Source organism: Abramis brama (assembly GCF_963993115.1).
Source record: "Abramis brama genome assembly, chromosome: 23".
In the NCBI taxonomy this organism is placed as follows: Eukaryota; Metazoa; Chordata; class Actinopteri; order Cypriniformes; family Leuciscidae; genus Abramis; species Abramis brama.
In genome coordinates this window covers 9,104,858-9,126,721 of record NC_139985.1, presented here as the reverse complement: position 1 = coordinate 9,126,721, position 21,864 = coordinate 9,104,858, and the positions used below count along the sequence as shown (strand labels likewise).

Sequence of the window (21,864 nt, the reverse complement as noted above, 5' to 3'; positions counted from 1 at the left end):
GTTTTCCCATATTACATTCTTCTTGCTCATTTTTGCTGGAAAACCCAGCATTTTTGCATGTGATGTTTATTAAGAGTGACATATTATGCCATTCTGCTATAATTTTCTTAATAATAATAATAAATAACGCACCTTCCTAAAATAATTGCCTAAGTTGCTTTTGTCAAAAAATTACTTAGGCAATTATTTTAGGAAGGTGACGATAAATAAATAAATAATGCATAAATAAATAAATAGTGTAGCTATAAAACTGACCAATCGAAATTTTACAGAGCCTACATATAATTACATAGATTAGAGATGCGTCAAAAAGGAAAAACCTAAAGGCACAAGTTTAAAACATACAATGACTAGGCTACTATAACACATCATTTGGCAATGATAGATAGATAGATAGATGGATGGATGGATGGATGGATGGACGGACGGACGGACGGACGGACCGATAGATAGATAGATAGATAGATAGATAGATAGATAGATAGATAGATAGATAGATAGATAGATAGATAGATAGATAGATAGATAGATAGATAGATAGATTCGGTCATGATCTATAGGCCTGTTCTTTTCTCTTATCAGCAGTAAACAGTGTGAGCTGTCTGCTGAATTGATCTTTCAGCTCAGCCCACACACACACACACACACACACACACACACACACACACACACAGACAGCCTCGCAAAACGAGCACATCAATTTGGATGTATGCATGTATGAAATGTAACACATCCGAGCAGGAATGCATATTATCATTTCTCAACCAAACCCAGCCAAAGACGATCTTTCGCTTCTGGACCATTCTGAGCTTTCTTCCATTGTGATTGGCCACAGAGAGGTTCGGTTCGGACACTATTGGTGTGAGCAGTCCGCCACTCACTCGGATTGGTGCCGCTTCGCCTGATCGCCAATTTGTATACACCCTACTACAGCGAAGGCCTGGCTCATGACTATTAACTAGCTTACGTGACTGGACGAGTCTGCAAGGTTACCAGGCAACGTCAGCGTGACGTGCTTAATATTCATTACCCGCCCCTTCGCCATACTGCGATCCGTAAGTTCGCCTTGTTAGGTTGTCAATGGCTCAGAATGAAGGTGGATACTGTTGCAGCTGTGATGATGGGTTACCACTGCAGGTGAAAATGAAAACATCGTTACTTGGCGAGGCGAGAGGACAGTTTGCGCGACGTTGTCTTGGACATAAGTGAGTATTCTGGTTGGTGCTCTTTCCATAAATTACGAATATTGTCAATGCGCTTGGTTTTTACGCTGGATGTTTGATGTTTGTGGCTGTTACATCGTTGGTGTTTCTGATGTGAACGCACAAACACGTACACCTCCTGCCCACACACTCCAGGAGACCGAAGTCACCTGTTATCAATTATGCGTTTAAGACCATATTTGATATGTACATAGTCTTTATATTGGCTGGGCACTTTGTATTAAATCGTTGTGATTTTTTTACCCCACCGTATTTTTACTGTTCATTTAAGAGTGGGTGTAAGTGCTGTGGGCTGTCAGTCATTTCTTGATACTCTCAGGTGGATAAGATGCTTAAAATAATGATAGAACTTTCATCCACCTACGAATATTTCCAGCGCGCGCACACTTACGCACGCGCATACCGCACAACACATCAGATGCAGACATGCGCCGCTTTTATGCACAATGCACAAACATACAAGTAGCTGTTGGTGTCACGACATGACCTTCGAAACGCATATCTGGAAATGCATTTAAGTGCAAAAGAAACGGGTACTGTACACAAATAAAAGGCAGATGCTACCTGTCGCACATCTGAGGTGACTGAGATGATGTCCATCTGTGTTTTCAGCACATTACATCACTGACTTCTGGTTTGGCAGAGGATTTCAGGCTGTCCTTATTCACCCACCTGTAAATCTTTTTAAGAGCTGTGCTTTGCTATTCCCAAAACTATTGGAAAATTCATGATAATTCATCTTGAAGCTCTGTGGCCCTTGTTTATTATCACCTCAGACATAAACCGAATCATGACAATCCTAAAAATATCCATTCTTATTAAAATAAGATAGAATATAAACAGTGATCAATGTCATTTCATGCATATGCATTGGATGTAAAAATTAGATATGCCACTGCATTGATGCACATCATGCATTTGATGCATATTCATGTGAAATATACAGTAGATATGCCACATATGATGTAGATCCAGTATGCATGAATAACTCTATTTGACCCCTTCTCTGCAAAATCTCTGCACTCTTCCTCCTCAGGTGAGCAAGTGTGTGCGTGTAGTGTATTAGTTTGCAGGAATGTGTGTCAGTGTATGTGTGTGGATTATGAGAAGAGCATTGTGACCAACCGGGAGCAGATTTTTGCTGCAATGACCCGTTCAAGCACCGATATCTGTCCCATCCTCTGGCCTTCCGCTCCTCTCAGCCCAGACATGCACCACCTCGCCATCTTTTGACTTGATGAAGATTCCTGACATCGGTAATGTGATGAATAAATTTGAGGTCCTTGGGATTGTAGGAGAGGGTGAGTGCATCTTTTGTTAATATCAATAATTAAAAAAGAATTAGTATCGTTGCTTATAAAACAGCTGCTTATTCATAAGCCGTAAACTGAGCATATAAAGCTTCTTTTTTTTTTTTCTCCAAAGGAGCCTATGGGGTGGTCCTGAAATGCAGACACAAGGTAAGACATATTTATGCAGAAAGCTGTTGGTCAGCATGCTAAGTAGACCTAAAGAAAGTCCTCTGTAAATATGTTGTACAGCTTATTTGATCCATGCAAATTAGATGTATTTTGAAAACCAGATAATTATTGAAGCCGTACTGTTCATATCCACCTGGATGAAGATCACTTACCTATACTGTTTATGCAAAAAAAACAAAAATTCCTTTCTGGTAATGTCATTTGTAGAGGTGAGGCTAGTTTCTCATTTTCCCCGTAAGATAAAACTGCCTAACTCACTTAACCTTTATGGGCCTCGTGACTGTAACTTTCCCAGAAGAGTTGCACAACGTTTAAACACCTTAAACGGTACATTTGTTGAAATATTTCCTTTATAAATATATTTTCAATTGTAATATGGCATGGTTCCCTAGCAACTGGTTCTTTTAAAATTGTGGGCTTCTCCAAATGCATTGCTTGTGGCCTAGTTGGCAGATTTGCTTCATTGTTTGGGAGGCATTTTCAGACAGCCGAACATTGCTAGACTAACTCACAATAAGGTACATATATGCATATTTTCAACCAATAGGAGCTGCTTTAATTGAAATTGCTGCTGTGCTGTTGGGAGGTTCAGGGAATTTTTTTGTATCGTCCATTATGCAGTGATTTCTGTGTGTTTTGAAACATTATAGCTTCAATACATTCTCATCCCGAGGATTTAGCCTATGACACTGCTATTGATGTGTTTGTTCAATACACAAAATAGCTTGCATCTGAAGTGAATCGATGACACAGAGTTTAGTTCAAGAGTATTTTTTTAATAAGATTTAAGCCTCGTTCATACCAAGGACGATAACTATAATGATAACGAAAAAGACATAGTTCTAAAAAATCATTCTAAATATAAAAAGAATAGCAGTCCACACCACAAATGATAAAGGCACAGAGAGACAATATCATTGGAATCCCTTTTGGAATTTTTTTCCAGCTGATGAACGATAAAAACATTGACAGCCAATCAGAATCCATCCTACTTCATAGAGCTCGAGCATTTAAAGGAACACTCCACCGTTTTTTGAAATAGGGCTTATTCACCTTCTTTCCTACATTTAGATAGGTGGGCAAATGCATTTTTGTCTCAGTGCATGCATTGTTTTAGTTTGACAGGGTCGGCGCTAGCTTAGCATAGCATAATGAATGGAATCCTTTGTTGCCAGCTAGCATGTCCTGAGTAAAAGTGATAAAAAAAAAAAAAAATCTACCTAATTACTTATTGTGGCCTGCGTATTCACAATGAGTACAAATAGCAATGCAGATTAAGACTAGGCGATTTTCTAGGCAGATATTGACTTATATATTAAGGACTATATTAGGGGGAAGCACAGGCGAAGCACTGCTACTTGGGCGTGATATCTCTGCGCCCAAGTAGCAGTGCTTCGTCTGTGCTTCCCCATAATATAGTCCCAAGTCAATATCTGCATAGGAAATCGCCTAGTGTTAATCTGCATCGCTATTTGTACTTGTTGTGAATACGCAGGCCACAAGAAGTAATTAGGTGGGTTTTTTTATTTTTTATATTACTTTTACTCAGGACATGCTAGCTGGCAACAAAGGATTCCATTCATTATGCTAAGCTAAGCTAGCGCTGACCCTGTCAAACTAAAACAATGCATGCACTGAGACAAAAATGCATTTGCCCACCTATCTAAATGTAGGAAAGAAGGTGAATAAGCCCTATTTCAAAAAACGGTGGAGTGTTCCTTTAAAGCGACAGGCAACAAAACTGCAGCGCATGCTTATAATAAACAGAACGCTATCGTCCGGCGGTGTGGACGCGAATATAGTTATCGTTATTGGCGTGAACGGGCCTTTAGATATGATAACACCTTTTACCACATTCATATAAATCAAAGTTTTGAAACCACTAGATAAAATTTTGTTGTTATCAAAACTACCTGTCTTTGCAGGTTGTTTTCACAGTCCCTTTCTGTGTATCTTCGATGCTGTTGGTATTTGATTCATGGTTGCATGCCCAGGATGTGTCTTCACGCCTGGGTAGACAACAGCAGTGTGGCTGGTTGCCTGGCTAGATGATGAATGACAGTACAGTGCAACAGAATGGTTAGGGCTCATTACACTTTAGATTTCACTGACCCTCGACACACACACACCTCAGAGTTACCACTGATACCATGCAGGTATTCATGCTCTTATCTGTACAGAGCCATGTAGTTACACACATCTTTCTGGAAACGGTTTAAAGGGTCAAGTTGAAAGTCAAAAGTTTTAATGTTTGCATATGGAACTATCATTTGATTTAATCATGTAAAGTGGCTTCGTGAGTATATTTATTGATTTTGACAGAAGTTGTGTTAAATAATCAGTGTGGATTAGAATAGCTGAGAATTGATGAAAGAAATAAACCAATCATATTTCCATGCATAATTACATTGTTCCACTCCAAGTTCCTATGCATCATTGTTATGAATGATAATGAGAGCGATAAATTCAGCAGCAAGTGTAGTCCTCAAGCTTGTGCCAGAACAGAAATCCAGGCTTGTGCTTTTAGTAATTGGTCAGTCAGCGCTTTTCCTCCTTCATTAAATGCATTCAAAATTGCAGCTGAAATCAAGAGTGACTGTTTGTTTTTTGTTGCGTTCTGTCTTGTTTCTCTTTCACGTATCATTATTCTCCAACGCAAATATGCCTGCGATCTATTTACAGACATTCAGAATAGCACTGATCACCAGGAAAAATTGTGCTAAACTTGGATTTCACCACATACCTGATTGAAAACATTATGTTTGAGTCTTTGAAAATGAGGCAGTCTTGTTAGGAGACTAGATTCAATTTGTTGGTGATTTTTGGTGTTGTGTAGAGCTGTTGTTTGCCTTTGGGTGATTTTTTTATGGAATATAATAAAATACATTTGGAAAAGAATAGAATAAAGTTATTTTTGTTTAGAATTTTTGTTGTGGCTATTTTATAATGTTTGTGCCGTTCCAGAGTCGTCACTATGTATATTCCTTGTAATTCTGCTTTGGCTTCTATTGAAATCATTTTCATGTAGACTATCTTTCAAAAATTTGAGGACAGCAAGATTTTTTTTTTCCCCAAAAAAGTAAAAATTTATATTTTTAAATAAATGCAGTTCTTTCTATTCATCAAATAACCCTGAAAAGAATCATCATAGTTTGTACAAAAATGTTAAGCAGCACTATTGTTTTCAATGCTGATAATTATAAGAAATTATTCTTAGGCAGCAAATTAGCATATTAGAATGATTTCTGAAGGATCATGTGACACTGAAGACTGGAGTAATGATGCTGAAAATTCAGCTTTACCATCACATGAATAAATTACATTTCAAAATAGATTCAAAAAGAAAATCTTTTAAATTGTAATATTTCACAATATTACTCTATTTTTGATCAAATGAATTGAATTGAACGAACCTCAAACTTGTCTAAAAAATTAAGTTGTAACAATATTACACTCACCTAAAGGATTATTAGGAACACCATACTAATACTGTGTTTGACCCCCTTTCGCCTTCAGAACTGCCTTAATTCTACGTGGCATTGATTCAACAAGGTGCTGAAAGCATTCTTTAGACATGTTGGCCCATATTGATAGGATAGCATCTTGCAGTTGATGGAGATTTGTGGGATGCACATCCAGGGCACGAAGCTCCCGTTCCACCACATCCCAAAGATGCTCTATTGGGTTGAGATCTGGTGACTGTGGGGGCCATTTTAGTACAGTGAACTCATTGTCATGTTCAAGAAACCAATTTGAAATGATTCGAGCTTTGTGACATGGTGCATTATCCTGCTGGAAGTAGCCATCAGAGGATGGGTACATGGTGGTCATAAAGGGATGGACATGGTCAGAAACAATGCTCAGGTAGGCCGTGGCATTTAGACGATGCCCAATTGGCACTAAGGGGCCCATTACACCACCACCACCAGCCTGCACAGTGGTAACAACAAGGCATGATGGATCCATGTTCTCATTCTGTTTACGCCAAATTCTGACTCTACCATCTGAATGTCTCAACAGAAATCGAGACTCATCAGACCAGGCAACATTTTTCCAGTCTTCAACTGTCCAATTTTGGTGAGCTTGTGCAAATTGTAGCCTCTTTTTCCTATTTGTAGTGGAGATGAGTGGTACCCGGTGGGGTCTTCTGCTGTTGTAGCCCATCCGCCTCAAGGTTGTGCGTGTTGTGGCTTCACAAATGCTTTGCTGCATACCTCGGTTGTAACGAGTGGTTATTTCAGTCAAAGTTGCTCTTCTATCAGCTTGAATCAGTCGGCCCATTCTCCTCTGACCTCTAGCATCAACAAGGCATTTTCGCCCACAGGACTGCCGCATACTGGATGTTTTTCCCTTTTCACACCATTCTTTGTAAACCCTAGAAATGGTTGTGCGTGAAAATCCCAGTAACTGAGCAGATTGTGAAATACTCAGACCGGCCCGTCTGGCACCAACAACCATGCCACGCTCAAAATTGCTTAAATCACCTTTCTTTCCCATTCTGACATTCAGTTTGGAGTTCAGGAGATTGTCTTGATAGAATAGAATAGAATAGAATAGAATAGAATAGAATAGAATAGAATAGAATAGAATAGAATAGAATAGAATAGAATAGAATAGGGATTTTCTACCTGCACTCTTTTCCATAGAAGCCTATACTGGTCAGTTTAGAAATAAGCACCATTTATGTAAATATTGGTAACACATCAATATTTATGAAGCACATGCCATTCACATATTTGACTATATACGTCTTAGTGTGCATCCCAAATCCTCACATCCTCAAATAAACAATCCATTTGTGCATTCATAAATCCACTTAGATCAATGGTGATTACACGTATTGTTTGATAATTTAATAGGCAGAAATGAAATCTGTGTCTGCTTGGGGAAAACTTGAATTTTCTATAAGAAGGTGCATATTTTGAGCTTGTCTTATAAGTGACTGTTAATAGAGGTACTGGAGAGATGAGTTGTTATTAACTCCAGTTATAGTCATAGTGGTTTTTACAAAGCAGAACACTATCCGATTAGCATGGCAGTGATGTAAAACATGTACGGATGAATAAAGGAACAAATAAATTATCAAAAAATGATCATATTTTATGTTTGCAGACATTAATATGTGTAAAACAAAGCATATTCAATGTGTCTCATTTAGTTACGGTATGTACTTCCCTAGAAGCATGTAAACTGCACCAGCAAACTTTTAAAAAGCTCAGCGATTCACTCCTCACTGAGAACGCTCTTGTTTCTGACTATTGGCACTGGCTTCTCTATTGTTTCTCTCTAGTGTACCCAAGTGATGTTATCCCAGCGAGTGGGGGCCATGAAAGGCCCTTTGTGCGTGACCCAACACAACAAGAACTGCTGTTTGTTCTTGTCTTTGGTTGAGATATTCTTGTGTACCTTTCATTTAGTAGTTTTTGCATTGAAATATACAAAAATAAGTTAAACGATGCTATTTTAAAAGTTCATTATTTTGTTGATTGGCTGTATTATAATAGGTTAACATGTTTTTATGTTCAAAAAACATTATTTTTCATATACTGTACATTTATTGCTGTGCCTCTATTCCCAGTCTGTCTGGAAACGCAATGATTTCTACAAAGTCCCTCCTTTTGAAAAGCCCATTGTGCTCTGATTGGTTAGCTGCCCCAGTGAGTTGTGATTAGCCAAAAACCTCAAGTGTGTGTCAGAAATTAAACGGCCTTCACCATAATTGTGATCTTCAGCTTCCAAGACTTCTAAAGCAACTGCAAACACAGTTAATAATGTCATCGGTATTACAGTCTCAGTTCGAGCATGACTTTAGCAGAACGTTTAACAGTGGGTTTTTCTTCTTCACTGTTAACAACTTTGTCCTGAAGTGACAACATAAAATACAGTGGACATTTCTTATGTATTTAGGGGTGTATATCCAGCGTTGTACTCTGGAAACTGGAAGAAAATGCACTGTACACAAGCTAACTAAATAAATCACCACTGATTCTTAAGTTCATCCATTTTCGTAAGGCTAAAAAAGGGGTTTTGCTTTTACATCGAAGAGCGAAGGCGGCGTCCGAGTAGGTGCTTATTTTGAGTAAGTAATTACTTCACGACCACTAAAAAAGTATGTTCTATATAGTATGAGTGTAATCTGAACGCACTACATTCGCTATGCTGTCATTATCATGTGACTAGCGTCAGTTACGTCGCTTCACTGCCATTCATAAATCCTCTCCTGTGGCCTCATGGGATAGTAAAGTGTCCATCGAATGCACACTTCAGAATGCCGCCGGAACTTGTAGCAGACTTTTTGTCTAAATACTGTGAATTCGGACAAACTTCTTTAGTCACATACTGTTTTTCGCCTACTATATAGTAGGGAAGTATGCGATTTTGGGATGCAGCCACAGCGTTTCAACGATACAGTATACAGAGATACTTTCTTTGCGTACGCCTTTGGGTGGGCATTATGCTAATATTTCACCATGTGACGTAGACGTTTGCGTAAGAAACATCTAGACTTGGATCGAGGATAGAATAGAATAAAGAATAGATAGAATAAATCTCTTTGTGGGAGATTATGAGCTTTATAACTTTGCAGATCTTATACATACACAAACAGATACATTACGCACTAAAGGAAAAGAAAAACCGTAAAAAGCATCATATGACTCCTTTAATATTCTTGTGTATTTGTCAGTCAGATATTCTAAATGTGCTTCGCTCTAGTGCAATGGTCACTTAAATTCTATTAGCATCTCCGCACTTTGTTTTCAAGCTTGCTTCATTAAAATGAGTGAAAAGACATCAAATGCATGAAGCTAGGCAGCAATTTATTTATTTGTCAGCAATGTGCAATCACACCCACACTGATTAGCATTTGAACATCTCATGTTTTAAGATCTATTGAATGACTGTTGATGTGAAGCTCAGTAAGGGTGTTTTATATGCTCTCTTCAGACGTGTGTGTAGACGTGCGATGGCCTGTGAGTGACGGAGATCATCTGAATTTAAAAGATTGTTCCCTTGGAGAGGAATATTTATTTTTATAGCGTATCAGTTGAATTGAGGGCAGAGAAGGAAGAGGGGACGTGAGTGTGCATTAGCATTAAATAGGTCACCTTGAGTGGGAACACTGGTTGTGGAGGGCCGTGGTGAGATGACTGTGCAAGGCACCATGGATGAGATTGTGTGTGACAGAAATGCCCAGATGAAGAGGTATTGAAAGAAAACGCTTTGGACGTGAAGCTGGATAACAGGGTATTATGTTCAAATTTGATGCTTTGATTTGGAACGTTTTTATTGTTTGTGGATTGGATGACGGAATATGATAATTAAAGTCGTAGTTTTTGCAAGGCAGAACTATAGTGATATTCCTATATCCTTATTTTCTAAAGTCCTAAATATTAATATCCTATACAGTCATTTTAACCCAATCGCTTAACATATGCCATTCTTCAAAAGTTTTTGGGGTCAGAAAGATTGTTTTTCCTAAAGAAGTTTATACTTTTATTTATTAAAGTCATATTAAATTGATTAAAAGTGACAGGAAAAAGACTTCAGATATTTATATTTTAAATAAATGCTGTTCTTTTGAAGTTTCTATTCATCAAAGAATCCTGAACAACGTGAATCACCATTTCTACAAAAATATTAAGCAGCACAACTGTTTTCAATATTGATAATAATAAGATGTCTCTTGAGCACCAAATTTGTAAAGGATCATGTGACACTGAAGACTGGAGTAATGATGCAGAATATTCGGCTTTGCCATCACGTGAATAAATCACATTTTAAAATGGGGAAAAAAGTTATTTGAAACTAATTTAAGCCTGTCATCTGAATATCTAAGTATAAAAAAGGCCAAGGATATTAAAGCACCAGATTTTCCAACACAAAATTAAATTGTGAGCAGTGATTAATTTTACTGTCTGGCCAGGCTTAATCTGCAACCAACAATTGCGCCCATGTTATAAATGAAATGGTATTTGTTTCCTTTACCCGAGTGCTCACATTATTTTATGAGCAGGAATGGTGCTTTAATCCAGCGTCAGGCCTGGTAATAAATTGAAAACATCATGAAGGCTTAAAATGGACTCTTAATATCCGTTTACAGGATATTATTTAGCACTTAAACATGCCTCTGTTATTGTGTGGCTCTCAAGGCTAAGCTGCCCCACCATGTGTCTAATGTAAACATGTCTGTGGTATTAATAGAACAACAGCTGTGTAGTCAGTGGAACACAATCAATATGTGGGACTCTCTATAGTTCCATTGTATGGACAACATGCAATGCTGTATACTCTACTGCCCAGAGCTTACGCAACCATTCAGGATCGTTGGACATTTTAGGGTTTGTGCCAGTGAAAAAAAGCTGAATCAGCTTGGTCAATTTAATCTTTTGGGGTCAATGTCGTTTTGTTTGCATATATATATATATATATATATATATATATATATATATATATATATATATATATATATATATATATATATATATATATTATGGTCATGGTCAAGATATATTATTATCTTATTATTATTTTTTTTTATTTTTTTTTTGTGATTCTCTAAATTCACTTAAGCCTTTAAAATAACTGATTTTAGTTTATTTGGGGTCAGCAGTTTTTTTGTTTTTGTTTTTTTTTTTATCAAGAAAAGTAATGCTTTTATTCAGCAAGGATGCTAGTAAGGAGAATGCTAATTAAATTGATCAAAAATGACTGTTCAGACATTTATAATGTTACAAAATATTTCTCATTCAAATATATGGTGTTCTATTGAACTTTCTCTTCATCACAGAATCCTGAAAAGCATTAATTACCATTTCCACAAAAATATTAAGCAGCACAACTGTTTTCAACATTGATGATAATAATAAGAAATGTTTCTTGAACAGCAAATTAACATTAGAATGATTTCTGATCATCATGTGACACTGGAGTACTGCATACCCCACAGTTATAAATTACATTTTAAAATACATTAAAGTATAACACAGCTATTTTAAATTGTAATATTATGTCACAATATTACTTTTTTTAACTGTATTTTTGATCAAATAAATGCAGCCTTGGTGACCATAGGAGACTTCTTTCAAAAACCTTTGAACGGTAGTGAATTTAATCCAACGTTTTTACATATTTCTCAGTTTATATTTTACTTCTCAATCTTTTTCTCCATTACAGAAAAAAAACTCTCCCTGATAGAATTCCCTTAAACAAGCGCTGACAAAAGTAAGAGGATTTAATACAAATGACTCTTTAATAGAGACCCCATGAATGGAGGAGATATCAAATTTAGCTGTGATCTACTCTGTTTCTCCTGGAGGCAGACAGAGCTTGAGTTCACGATACCTTGCCAGCTCAGGAACCCAGCTTGGCATGAGAGATGTTTTGTTTCCTATCTTAGCAGCAAGGACAATTAAGGTTGCGCCAGCTTTGTTGGCAATATGAAATTAGATCCGTGCTGTTTTTCAACAGCATTGTTGTTCCAATCGTACGGATGTTAGAACGGATGCCAACATCGTTATTAAAGTAAGCGATACTAAAAGTTGGCTGAACTGACTACGTGTTCCGCTCTGTTTCATGGTTTAGCTGTCTTTAAAATGGCATCTAATTATTTCCTAAGCAAATTACAGTAACTGAACCATGCATTTAGCGAGAACACGTCTATGCACAGGCCTCTGTGAAGTGAAACTTCTGACTTTCTGCTCTCATGTTGAGAGAAATACCCTCTCAAATGATCTGACCTCCCACCCTCTGAACGGCACAATGGCCATGAAGAAAGCTGTGAAGCTAAAGGAATTAAAACAGGCTTGCCGCTTGTAATCCTACTATGTGCCCATGCTAGAGTTATAGACACACACACTCTCATGCACCCCCTCATGAGTGACAGCACTGATATATTAACTCTGAGTGCTTTGGACCCCCATCGGACCCTTATGTTTCCCCGTCAACAAAACAAAGTCAACAGCCCGTCTTTCACAAGTACACCTGACCTATACATTAACATGTTGTAATCCAAAACGGAAACAACTAGCTAAAGATCGGATTACCTGTCACCAAATATCAGATATGTCATTGTTTGATGTCACTCTGTATTATCACAGGATTCTGTCTGGAAGGTAAAGGCATATTTTTAGTGCATATGCACTTTTGTAAATAGAATTATGGGTTGGTCTCCATGGTTATTAGAAATATGAGACACGGACGCTGTGTGTGGTGGGTTTTTGAAGCTGTGAAAGTCTCAGCTTCTCCATAAACACCTTTCAGATCCCAACCCCTCCGCTTTCTTCACTGTCCATGACTCATTCACCCCCCTATATATATACTGAGAGACAGACAGGTTTGTCAAGTAAGTGAAGAAGCTAAAAATATTTCCTAAATGATGTTGCAAGTTTTTTTCAGTTTGTTACGAAATGCAGAAGCAACCATTTACAGGCTATAATGAATTTTCTTCACCCTGAATGTAGGATACAGAATTCCCATTATTTTTATAGTATGTAGTGTACTTAAAGGGATAGTTCACCCAAAAATTTTAATTCTGTCATCATTTACTCACCCTGGTGTATGCATTTTTTTCTTCTGTGAAACACAAAAGTAGATGTTTTGAAATTCAGTGTGGTCCAGGTGACATTGGACCAGGGATATGTTTGTTAACGAAAATGAAAACTATTTAAAAAAAAATTTGTTAATTAAAATTAATGCTAAAATAAAATATTAGATGTAAAACTTATTTCAATTTGTTTCCAAGGCAACATTTAGAATTGGTTTAGTTTACTAAAATTAGTACTAACTGAAATTAAATTTAATAAAATGGAACTTGTAATGTTAATAAAGTTTTTGTCCAAAAAAACAAACAAATATATATGCAGAAAAATTATTATTTTCAACCTTCATTCTGACCCTCTGTCTGAAATTATCCGTTTTTAAGGGGCAATTCCTTTAAGTCTGGTCAGTAAACGGCTAATGTTATGATTGGCTAACAGAAACAGTGTCAACGCCCTCATGAGTACAGTGTTTTGAAAACATTATCCATATGAAACCGTCATTTACAGACAAATCATTATGAAATCATTTACTTAGGGTTTGTAATTCAGCTGCTGTAAGATCAGTTGGCCGCTTCATCTTTCAACAAAAGTTTCTTTGTGAACTCTCCATTCCTTGTTTACAAAGCAAAATGCTCCGAACAAACATATAATCCTGCGACACGATTTGGGACGGCATTAAAATACCATCCAAGATGTTGTGATCCTTGTGAAGCGCGTGGAGTATGTCAAAAACTGAACGCGCATCTGTATACTGTATCCAGTGTAGACAGCGTCAGTGATTATAATGGGTTTTATTTGCTTTTAATGTGACGTGCAGTGCAGTGTAGGCAGATGTCACCAATTAGGCGACTGAATGCCAGTGGGCGGGGCCTATGGTGCGATGATGTATAACTATTCGTCTTGCTTTGGAGGAAGTCATATGCAAATGTATTTGCCCATGCGATGTCACAGATCCCGCAATATCCCATTTTTGGAGCTTGATTAAATAAATGCTTTTATTTATAGCGAGAAGGATGTTTTAAGCTAAGAAACTTTCAGGATATTTGAATGGTCAAAAGAAAAGGCAAATTTGATTTCTCATGTCATGACCCCTTTAAACTAAAATGAAAACTGAAAATATAGACAAAAACTAATATAAAAAAACTAAATAAATATAAAGTAAGTAAAATAAACTGAGACATTTTGACATTTTCTGTTTTACAGAATAAAGTAAGTTTGGTTTTGAATGACATGAGGGTGAGCAAATGATGGCAGAATTTTAATTTTTGGGTGAACTATCCCTTTAATTTGAGGAAGAAATGCTCAAGAGTTGATATAAATATGTAGGCAAGTATGTGTTATAAATACATTCTTGAACATACTAAGTCCACCATGTTGGCTTTGAAATGTGTATTTTTTTTTACCTTTACCATTCCCTGGTTGCAACAGATATAATAATGAATTTACTCATTTAATGTACAGCTTTTTGCATACTTTGTAGAATGGAAATATGCATATTCAGACACAGGGCCATACATGCTATTCTGCACAACATCCCGCAGAACCGTTCATATGTTGATATGTCGTTCAAATGACCGTGCAGCGTAATTAAAGCAGCCAGATCTTTCTGCAAGTAGCCCATGCAGGGGTCCGGCTTACTCAATATGGAAAAGCTAGTCCCTTATCCAGCCCCACATGCCTGCTGTGCCTCTTAATCATTTCTGATCATGAATCATATCTGTTCATGACAAGCTGTGCTTAAAGTGAAAATGACTTGCAGTTCCACTGCGGAGGAGAATATGAGGAAGCCTTCGAGGCACTTGCTACCGACCGGAGGCGTCAGGTAGAGCTAGCGCCTGGATCCAGCCTTGTTGTGGGAGATTCAGTTGGGATTTTCTTTCAGTTTAATTGCAGCTGGTTCAAATGCAAGCCTCAGCGATGTTCTGAAATCTGCAGGGTTCGGGCATTTTATGGATTTCGTCCAAGAGTTGACAAACATGCCTTTTAGTTGGAGGATTTTCTGAAAACAGAAAAATGTGCATTGTTGTTGCTTGTTGACTTGTTAACCCTTATAAAAATTACTGTGACGGTACCGTGGTACAGTGATGTTATCAGATAGTAGTACTCTTATGTCTCTTATGCTCACCAAGTCTGCATTTATTTGATCAAAAATAACAGTAATATTGTGAAGTAGTATTACAATTTTATAAACAAAAATATCTTACTGCCCCCAAACATGTATGTATGGTATAATATTTTTTACTTTTTTTTTATATGGTTCTCCATGGGAAATCCAAATATATCATAGTAGTAGTACCATAGTAAAAAAAAAAAACATGGTAGCACCACAGTACCTTTTGGTAAGTTCACGATTTATATGATGTATACGGCGGTACTGAGAGATTACCATATTCGTTTAACATTGGATGTTACATGTTACTCCAAGGTACTTTAAAAAATACTATAGTATTATCATGGGACATGTAAAAATAAAAAAAACATTAATTCTGGATGAATACCATATTCATATGCCATGGTATTTACATGGTCTTCTTAAGTACTCCAAAGAATACCATGGTAAAACCATGGTACTTTTTTTGCAAGTAAATCTGTCAGCAATTATTGAATGCGTTTCTTGTATTGAACAACCTTTCTGTGACACTGTAACTATGCCAAGTAGTTCTCTCAATTTAAAATGTTTCCCTTTATATCAGACTTGTTAGCTGCGTTCAGTTATACTGCCTTTGAAATACACAGGCTACAGAAAACACAGACTCCAGAAGAATAATGATTTAATATCCATTTATCTGGGCACTATAGTCTATAATACTGGCTGGAATTTGTCCTGAGTGAGTGTTTACTGTGTAGAATTGTGATAAATGGATGGGCTTTAGCAGCTAGCGTGATCATAGCGCGAAGGCTTTCACTGTGAAGGGAGCTGTAGTGCAAATTGAGAGCTCTGAATGACAAAGATAGGCAAACGAGACTCTGTCCAACAGCACAGATGACAGGGACTCTGTGTGACTGACAGTGGGTGAACATTTCTCCACCGCAAGGGCTGCTGAACACAAGGCTAAATATGCGCACGCAATACTTCCGCCTAATAATTAGACATCCTAATATGAAATTATATCTATTCTTTGAAAACATGCACATTGTTCCATTTAGCGGAAGCATTGTCAGGGGCTTTGTCATGAAAAATACCCCTTTGTGGCTTATTTGATACAACCGGGAAGTGGTTCATCTAAGGTTCAGTTCTTTTGTGCAGCTCTCAGCTGTTTGTTTTACATGTTAAGTCCATTAACAGCTTGCTAATAAAGCTTGTGTTTGAGAAGGCGCTCAAACTGATTTACATATCTGGTTTGCAGGAGACAAAAGAGCTTGTGGCCATTAAGAAGTTCAAGGACAGTGAAGGTAAAAGACTGCTACAACCAAATGCTTGCTTTTTCATCCATGTAATTTACTGGTTGGAAACCACAACACTGTATGGTTACCATGACACAAAGTATAATTGACATTATTTATCACAGACTCCAAGGGCTAGTTATTTGGTATATAAACGCTTTACACACTGATTGAAGTTTTCTATTTAAAATATGTAAATACAGTTTTTAAACCTGATTTCTGTGATTTGTATTTTCTAGCAAGCAACATGAAATGAAATGAACCAAAATACATGTAATGGACAAATGTTATTTAAAAAAATTATTAAATTGGATTAAATTGTTTATTTTAAAAGTATAATAACAGAGATGAATTGTTAAGCTGTCAAGGAAATGGCATGAGATTGTTTTCCCATCATGCTGTAGAAAGGATCCAAATGATGTCATCTTTTTAAGGGGGGATGGAAACATTTGCTACTTTCATGCTAGGTTAATTTAACGATATATCTAACATATCTAGTTTTCACAACAAAGAGATTTGCAGCTCTTAAAAGGTAATGGCACACCAAAGTGTAGCCCATTTGTGAGAAGTGCCTTTTATAATGTCACCTTTCTTTGAGAGCTCTATAGCTCATTTGTTTTACTCTAGAAAACACAAGCCCCTTCTCAATCTCATCTAACCCCCTTGTGTGTTCCCGCAGAGAATGAGGAAGTTAAAGAGACGACGTTACGAGAGCTCAAGATGCTCCGTACGCTGAAGCAAGACAACATCGTAGAACTGAAAGAGGCTTTTCGTCGAAGGGGAAAACTCTATCTGGTGTTTGAATATGTGGAGAAGGTCAGCTCAAAACAGGCTTTTTTTTACCTTCATTTGGTTGGGTTGAATTGTAGTTCAAATGACGATGATGATGTGTTGTGTTTCAGATTGTGTTTTGCTATATATATTTCAGAATATGCTTGAGTTGTTGGAGGAATTGCCCAATGGTGCACTACCTGAAAAAGTACGAAGCTACATCTTACAGCTGATCAGAGCTATTCACTGGTGCCACAAGAATGAAATCGTTCACAGGGGTATGACAGTCTCTGTATTGTTTATAGATTTCTTAATGAATCTTTTCTTAAAGGGATAGGTCACCCATAAATGAAAATTCTGTTCTCAATTACTGATGTTTTTAATGAAATCTGAGCGCTTTCTATCCCTCCATTGACAGTCGACGCAACTACCACTTTGTAGCTTCAAAAAGTTCATAAAGAGATCTTTAAACTAATCCATATGAATTGAGACACAATCGCTTTATATGATGAACAGATTGAATTTAGGGTTTTATTCACATTTGAACATTGAAGCGAACAGAATTTTCTTTTTTGGGTACTTTGTACCTTTTAAGAACGTAAGAATGCGTATATAGATAGATGAAATAATTTTTTTTAAATTTACAGACCCCAAACTTTTGAACAGTTAGGTTAAGGTTTTTTTTTTCTTCTTCATTGTTTGTATATGGGTCTTTTCTGTTATGAAGTACTAATTTTAATTTAATGAAGTATTTAAGGAAGTTATTTAAAGATCATTAGGAATATGGAATATGATGTGTGATGTCTTTATTTTGTCATTTTCAACATTTCTTATTTGTTGCTAGTGTAATTTTTGTGTAGCCTTGAACACAAATTGAGCTCACTAAGAAAAATCCATCCTTTTTTATCTAATCTGCAGATATCAAGCCTGAAAATCTCCTCATCAGCTCCAATGATATCCTGAAGCTGTGTGATTTTGGTGAGCAGAGGCTTTCACTCGTCTGATTCAGGACCCGCCACCCCCATATTCACACTGATCTCTCGCTGAATGCTTGGTCTCCTTTCAAGGCGTCATGAGTCCTGCGGTGACGTCTGAAAAAAATAATTTAAAAAAGATCTGAAATTGGATTTAAGCGCCTATTATCTGTAATGCAAATGTTAAGTTGATGTTTGGTCCTTCCAGATATGATTTCATACTGAAATGGAAGATGAGTGAAATATCCACCCTCATCACAGAAAAAGAAGCTGTTAGCAGTGTTGGGGAGTAACTCAAAGTTGCAACTCTACTATCTTTTTCAATTTTCATTAGCATGACGGTCGTTCAACTATTTTTAAAAAGTGTATTGCGACAAAACCCAACATCACTATTTTTAATGCTTACATCTAATTTCTTTCTTATTTTTTGTAGAAATAGACAAAATATAACTATTTATTTTATGTTATTTTGAATAGATTTATATACAATAAAATCATATTTAATCAGTTGCTGCTTTTCATCATAGGTTGTTACTGTTTAAGTTATTTTTTTGTTAGTTTTATGCCAGATAAATACTGATCTGGTTGGAAAAAACAATTATATCATCTTATCATTTACAATTATATAATCTTAATTTAAAACGCATACAAATATTTTCATGAATTATAAATTAAGATTATATAATTGTAAAATAACTACTGTATATAAATGAACAATATAGAAACGCATTGAATATAAATACATTTTATAATTATAAATTAATCATATATTTTATATATTAACAACAACTTTGTTTAACTTTGAACTTGCCCAATGTAATGTTGTGGTTGTCGTCTCAGTAGCCTACCTGATAAATCACATATTGTACTTCCCAGCCTCCAGGTTCTGCTCCTGATGGAATGTATATATTATTCACTCAGGGTTAAATTTTGCCTCCACACTGAATGCCACGGAAATTGAGAATGACTCACTCCACAAGCTTCTCTCAAAGACTTTTATTTTTAGAGGGAAGAATATGGCAAGATTAATTAAGATCTCTGAATGTTGTGTGCGGTCTTGCTCATGCCAGATACCTTTTCGCTTTCCTCCTTCCCTATGTCTGTCTATCCGGGCTGGTCACTCCCTAGGCTTTGCCCGCAATCTCTCTGAAGGCAGCGATGCTAACTACACTGAGTATGTGGCGACTAGGTGGTACCGCTCACCTGAACTGCTCCTAGGGTAAGTCCTGATATACGTACCTCCTCCTGCTCTATTTTTCAAGGTGATTTCTAGTATACCTTGTTTCCCGAGACATAATAACTGAAAAATGACAAAGAGGTATTTTCCTCTATAAAGCCAAAAGGCATGAAAAATCAAATCTCCCTCAGACACAAGCTCTAATATGCATCCAGGGCACATCCTTTTTAAAAATGTTGATTTTATATATCCATTAGATGTGACATCAGGAGTGAGGTGCATGATTATTTGTCCTTGTCTCCATTGAAGTGTTATTTTCTAGTGTGTGCCACTAGACTAGATGAATGCAGTGGAACATTTTTTTAAACTCTCACCATTTAAATTCCACCCACACAAATATTCTCTCCCTCCCTCTTGCTGTGTGTTAGTGCAAAGATTTGTGTCTCAGTGTTATGTCTATCTATCTGCCTCTGTCTCTGCATGCATCTCTCCTCATCCCTCTTTCGTTATTAAGGGTGCCATTGTTCAAACTTGGAGTTAGAGATTTGAACAAAACCTTAACCCTAAGCATGACACTTTGGTGTGTAAATCGACCCTGTCCCGTTTGTGCTACAGACATGAATGTGCTGCTTTGAAAAGTATTGCTATAACTTTTCTAAGCTATCGGATTTGTGATTTGTGCAGTTCAGATGATAAAACGGGTGAAAAAAAGCCTTTGACCCGTTCACACGTTAGTTTTAAAAATTATTTTTAAAGGGGTCATATTATGCTTTCCCACTTTTTCAACTTTAGTTAGTCTGTGATGTTGCTGTTTGAGCATAAACAAGATCTGCAAGGTTACAAAGCTCAAAGTCTACTCCAAAGGGAGATGTTTTATTTAACAGAATCCACTTTTCAAGAACTACAACGAACGACTGGTTTGGACTACGGCACAATTTTTCCAGATCTTATGAGGTCACAATGGTACTCATTTAAATAATCCGTGCCTATGGAGTAAGCAAAAAAGAGGACGAGGCATGGATGAGCTGCATTAGAGAAGACAGTGTTGTCGCTATGTCAAAGAGACGCTGTTTTTTCCACAACATTTCCAAAACTCATTTATTTGTGAGGCTGAGGAACTTAGAGTGAACTTATTTTAACACTGTTCCTGAACTTTATAACCTGAACGCTTATCTGTGCCCTGCGCATTTCATGGAGAACAGCTTGTTTTCGCTTTTGTAAGACGTTTCACCGCTCCTTAGGAAAATTAACCATGGTTTTGTGATCAATTACTGTTTGTATTACCTTAGTTTTCCGACAAATATCACAATTAAATGGTGGATAACATCGTATCTATTATGTATAAGAAAATTACATGCTGTAAATAAAATATGTGAAAAATTATGCTTTTTTTGATTAATCAAGCATGAAAACATATTCTAGTACACCCTGAAAACAAAATCAAGACTTCGTAAAAGGGCATAATAGGACCCCTTTTAGGTTATCGTTATCTGTTTAGTAGCCATGGTATTTTCACTTAAGAAACAGAACTTTTTCAAATCTTAAGTCAAGAATTATTTTACATTTCTGTAATACAGGACCTGCTGAGAACATTATAGTGACTTGGTGTTGGCTCTTTTATCTTGGACCATCATCCAGGACAATCTCTAGCAAACTATCAGAACTCCTTAGCAAGCACAAAGCAACATTCTGAAAAAAATACTCTTGGAACATCATAGCAACCGCATAGCATCACCCTAGAAACCACCCAGAACAACCCAACAATGACCTAGCAACACCCTAGAAACTGCTCTGAACACCATAAGACATGCAATGCAATTCCTTAGAAACCACCCTGAACATGCTAGCAATGCCCTAGAAACCATTAGCAACCACAAAACAACATGCTAAAAACCCTCTGAATATCAAAGCAACCAAATAGCAACACCCTATAGAAACCACCCAGAACACCTTAGCAAACCCCTATTAACAACCCTGAACACCCTATAGAAACCACCCAGAACACCTTAGCAAACCCCTATTAACAACCCTGAACACCCAATAGAAACCACCCAGAGAACATTAGAAACCGCCTAGCAACACCCTAGAAATGACCTTGAACACCTTAGCAACACCCTAGAAACCACCCTAGCAACATCTCAAAAAACACTCTGAACATCTTAGCAACCACAAAGCATCGTGCTAAAAAACCCTCTGAATGCCATAACAACTGCATAGCAACACCCTGGCAACCTCCTTCATCACCCTAGCCTTGAGATGGCAGCTTTTCTAGGGGCAAGCAACGAACATTTTCTTCAGAAAACTTTTTTTTGTCTT

General features: G+C 36.9%; 1 protein-coding gene across 3 annotated transcripts in view; it reads left to right on the top strand.

Moving 5' to 3' along the window:
- The first annotated feature begins 1,084 nt into the window (after positions 1-1,084).
- The window catches only part of cdkl5 (cyclin dependent kinase like 5), a 33,030-nt gene continuing 12,250 nt past the window's right edge, over positions 1,085-21,864 (top strand). For 2 of the 3 annotated variants that reach the window (XM_084100233.1, XM_084100232.1), the window contains exons 1-8: positions 1,085-1,205; positions 2,260-2,524; positions 2,649-2,683; positions 16,590-16,635; positions 17,306-17,442; positions 17,555-17,675; positions 18,316-18,375; positions 19,500-19,590. In XM_084100233.1, the coding sequence (XP_083956359.1) occupies positions 2,461-2,524; positions 2,649-2,683; positions 16,590-16,635; positions 17,306-17,442; positions 17,555-17,675; positions 18,316-18,375; positions 19,500-19,590 (554 nt within the window). In that variant the 5' untranslated portion in view covers positions 1,085-1,205; positions 2,260-2,460. Of the gene's footprint in view, positions 1,206-2,259; positions 2,525-2,648; positions 2,684-16,589; positions 16,636-17,305; positions 17,443-17,528; positions 17,676-18,315; positions 18,376-19,499; positions 19,591-21,864 lie in introns of those variants that run through there. The other variant, XM_084100234.1, reaches the window with a different exon arrangement.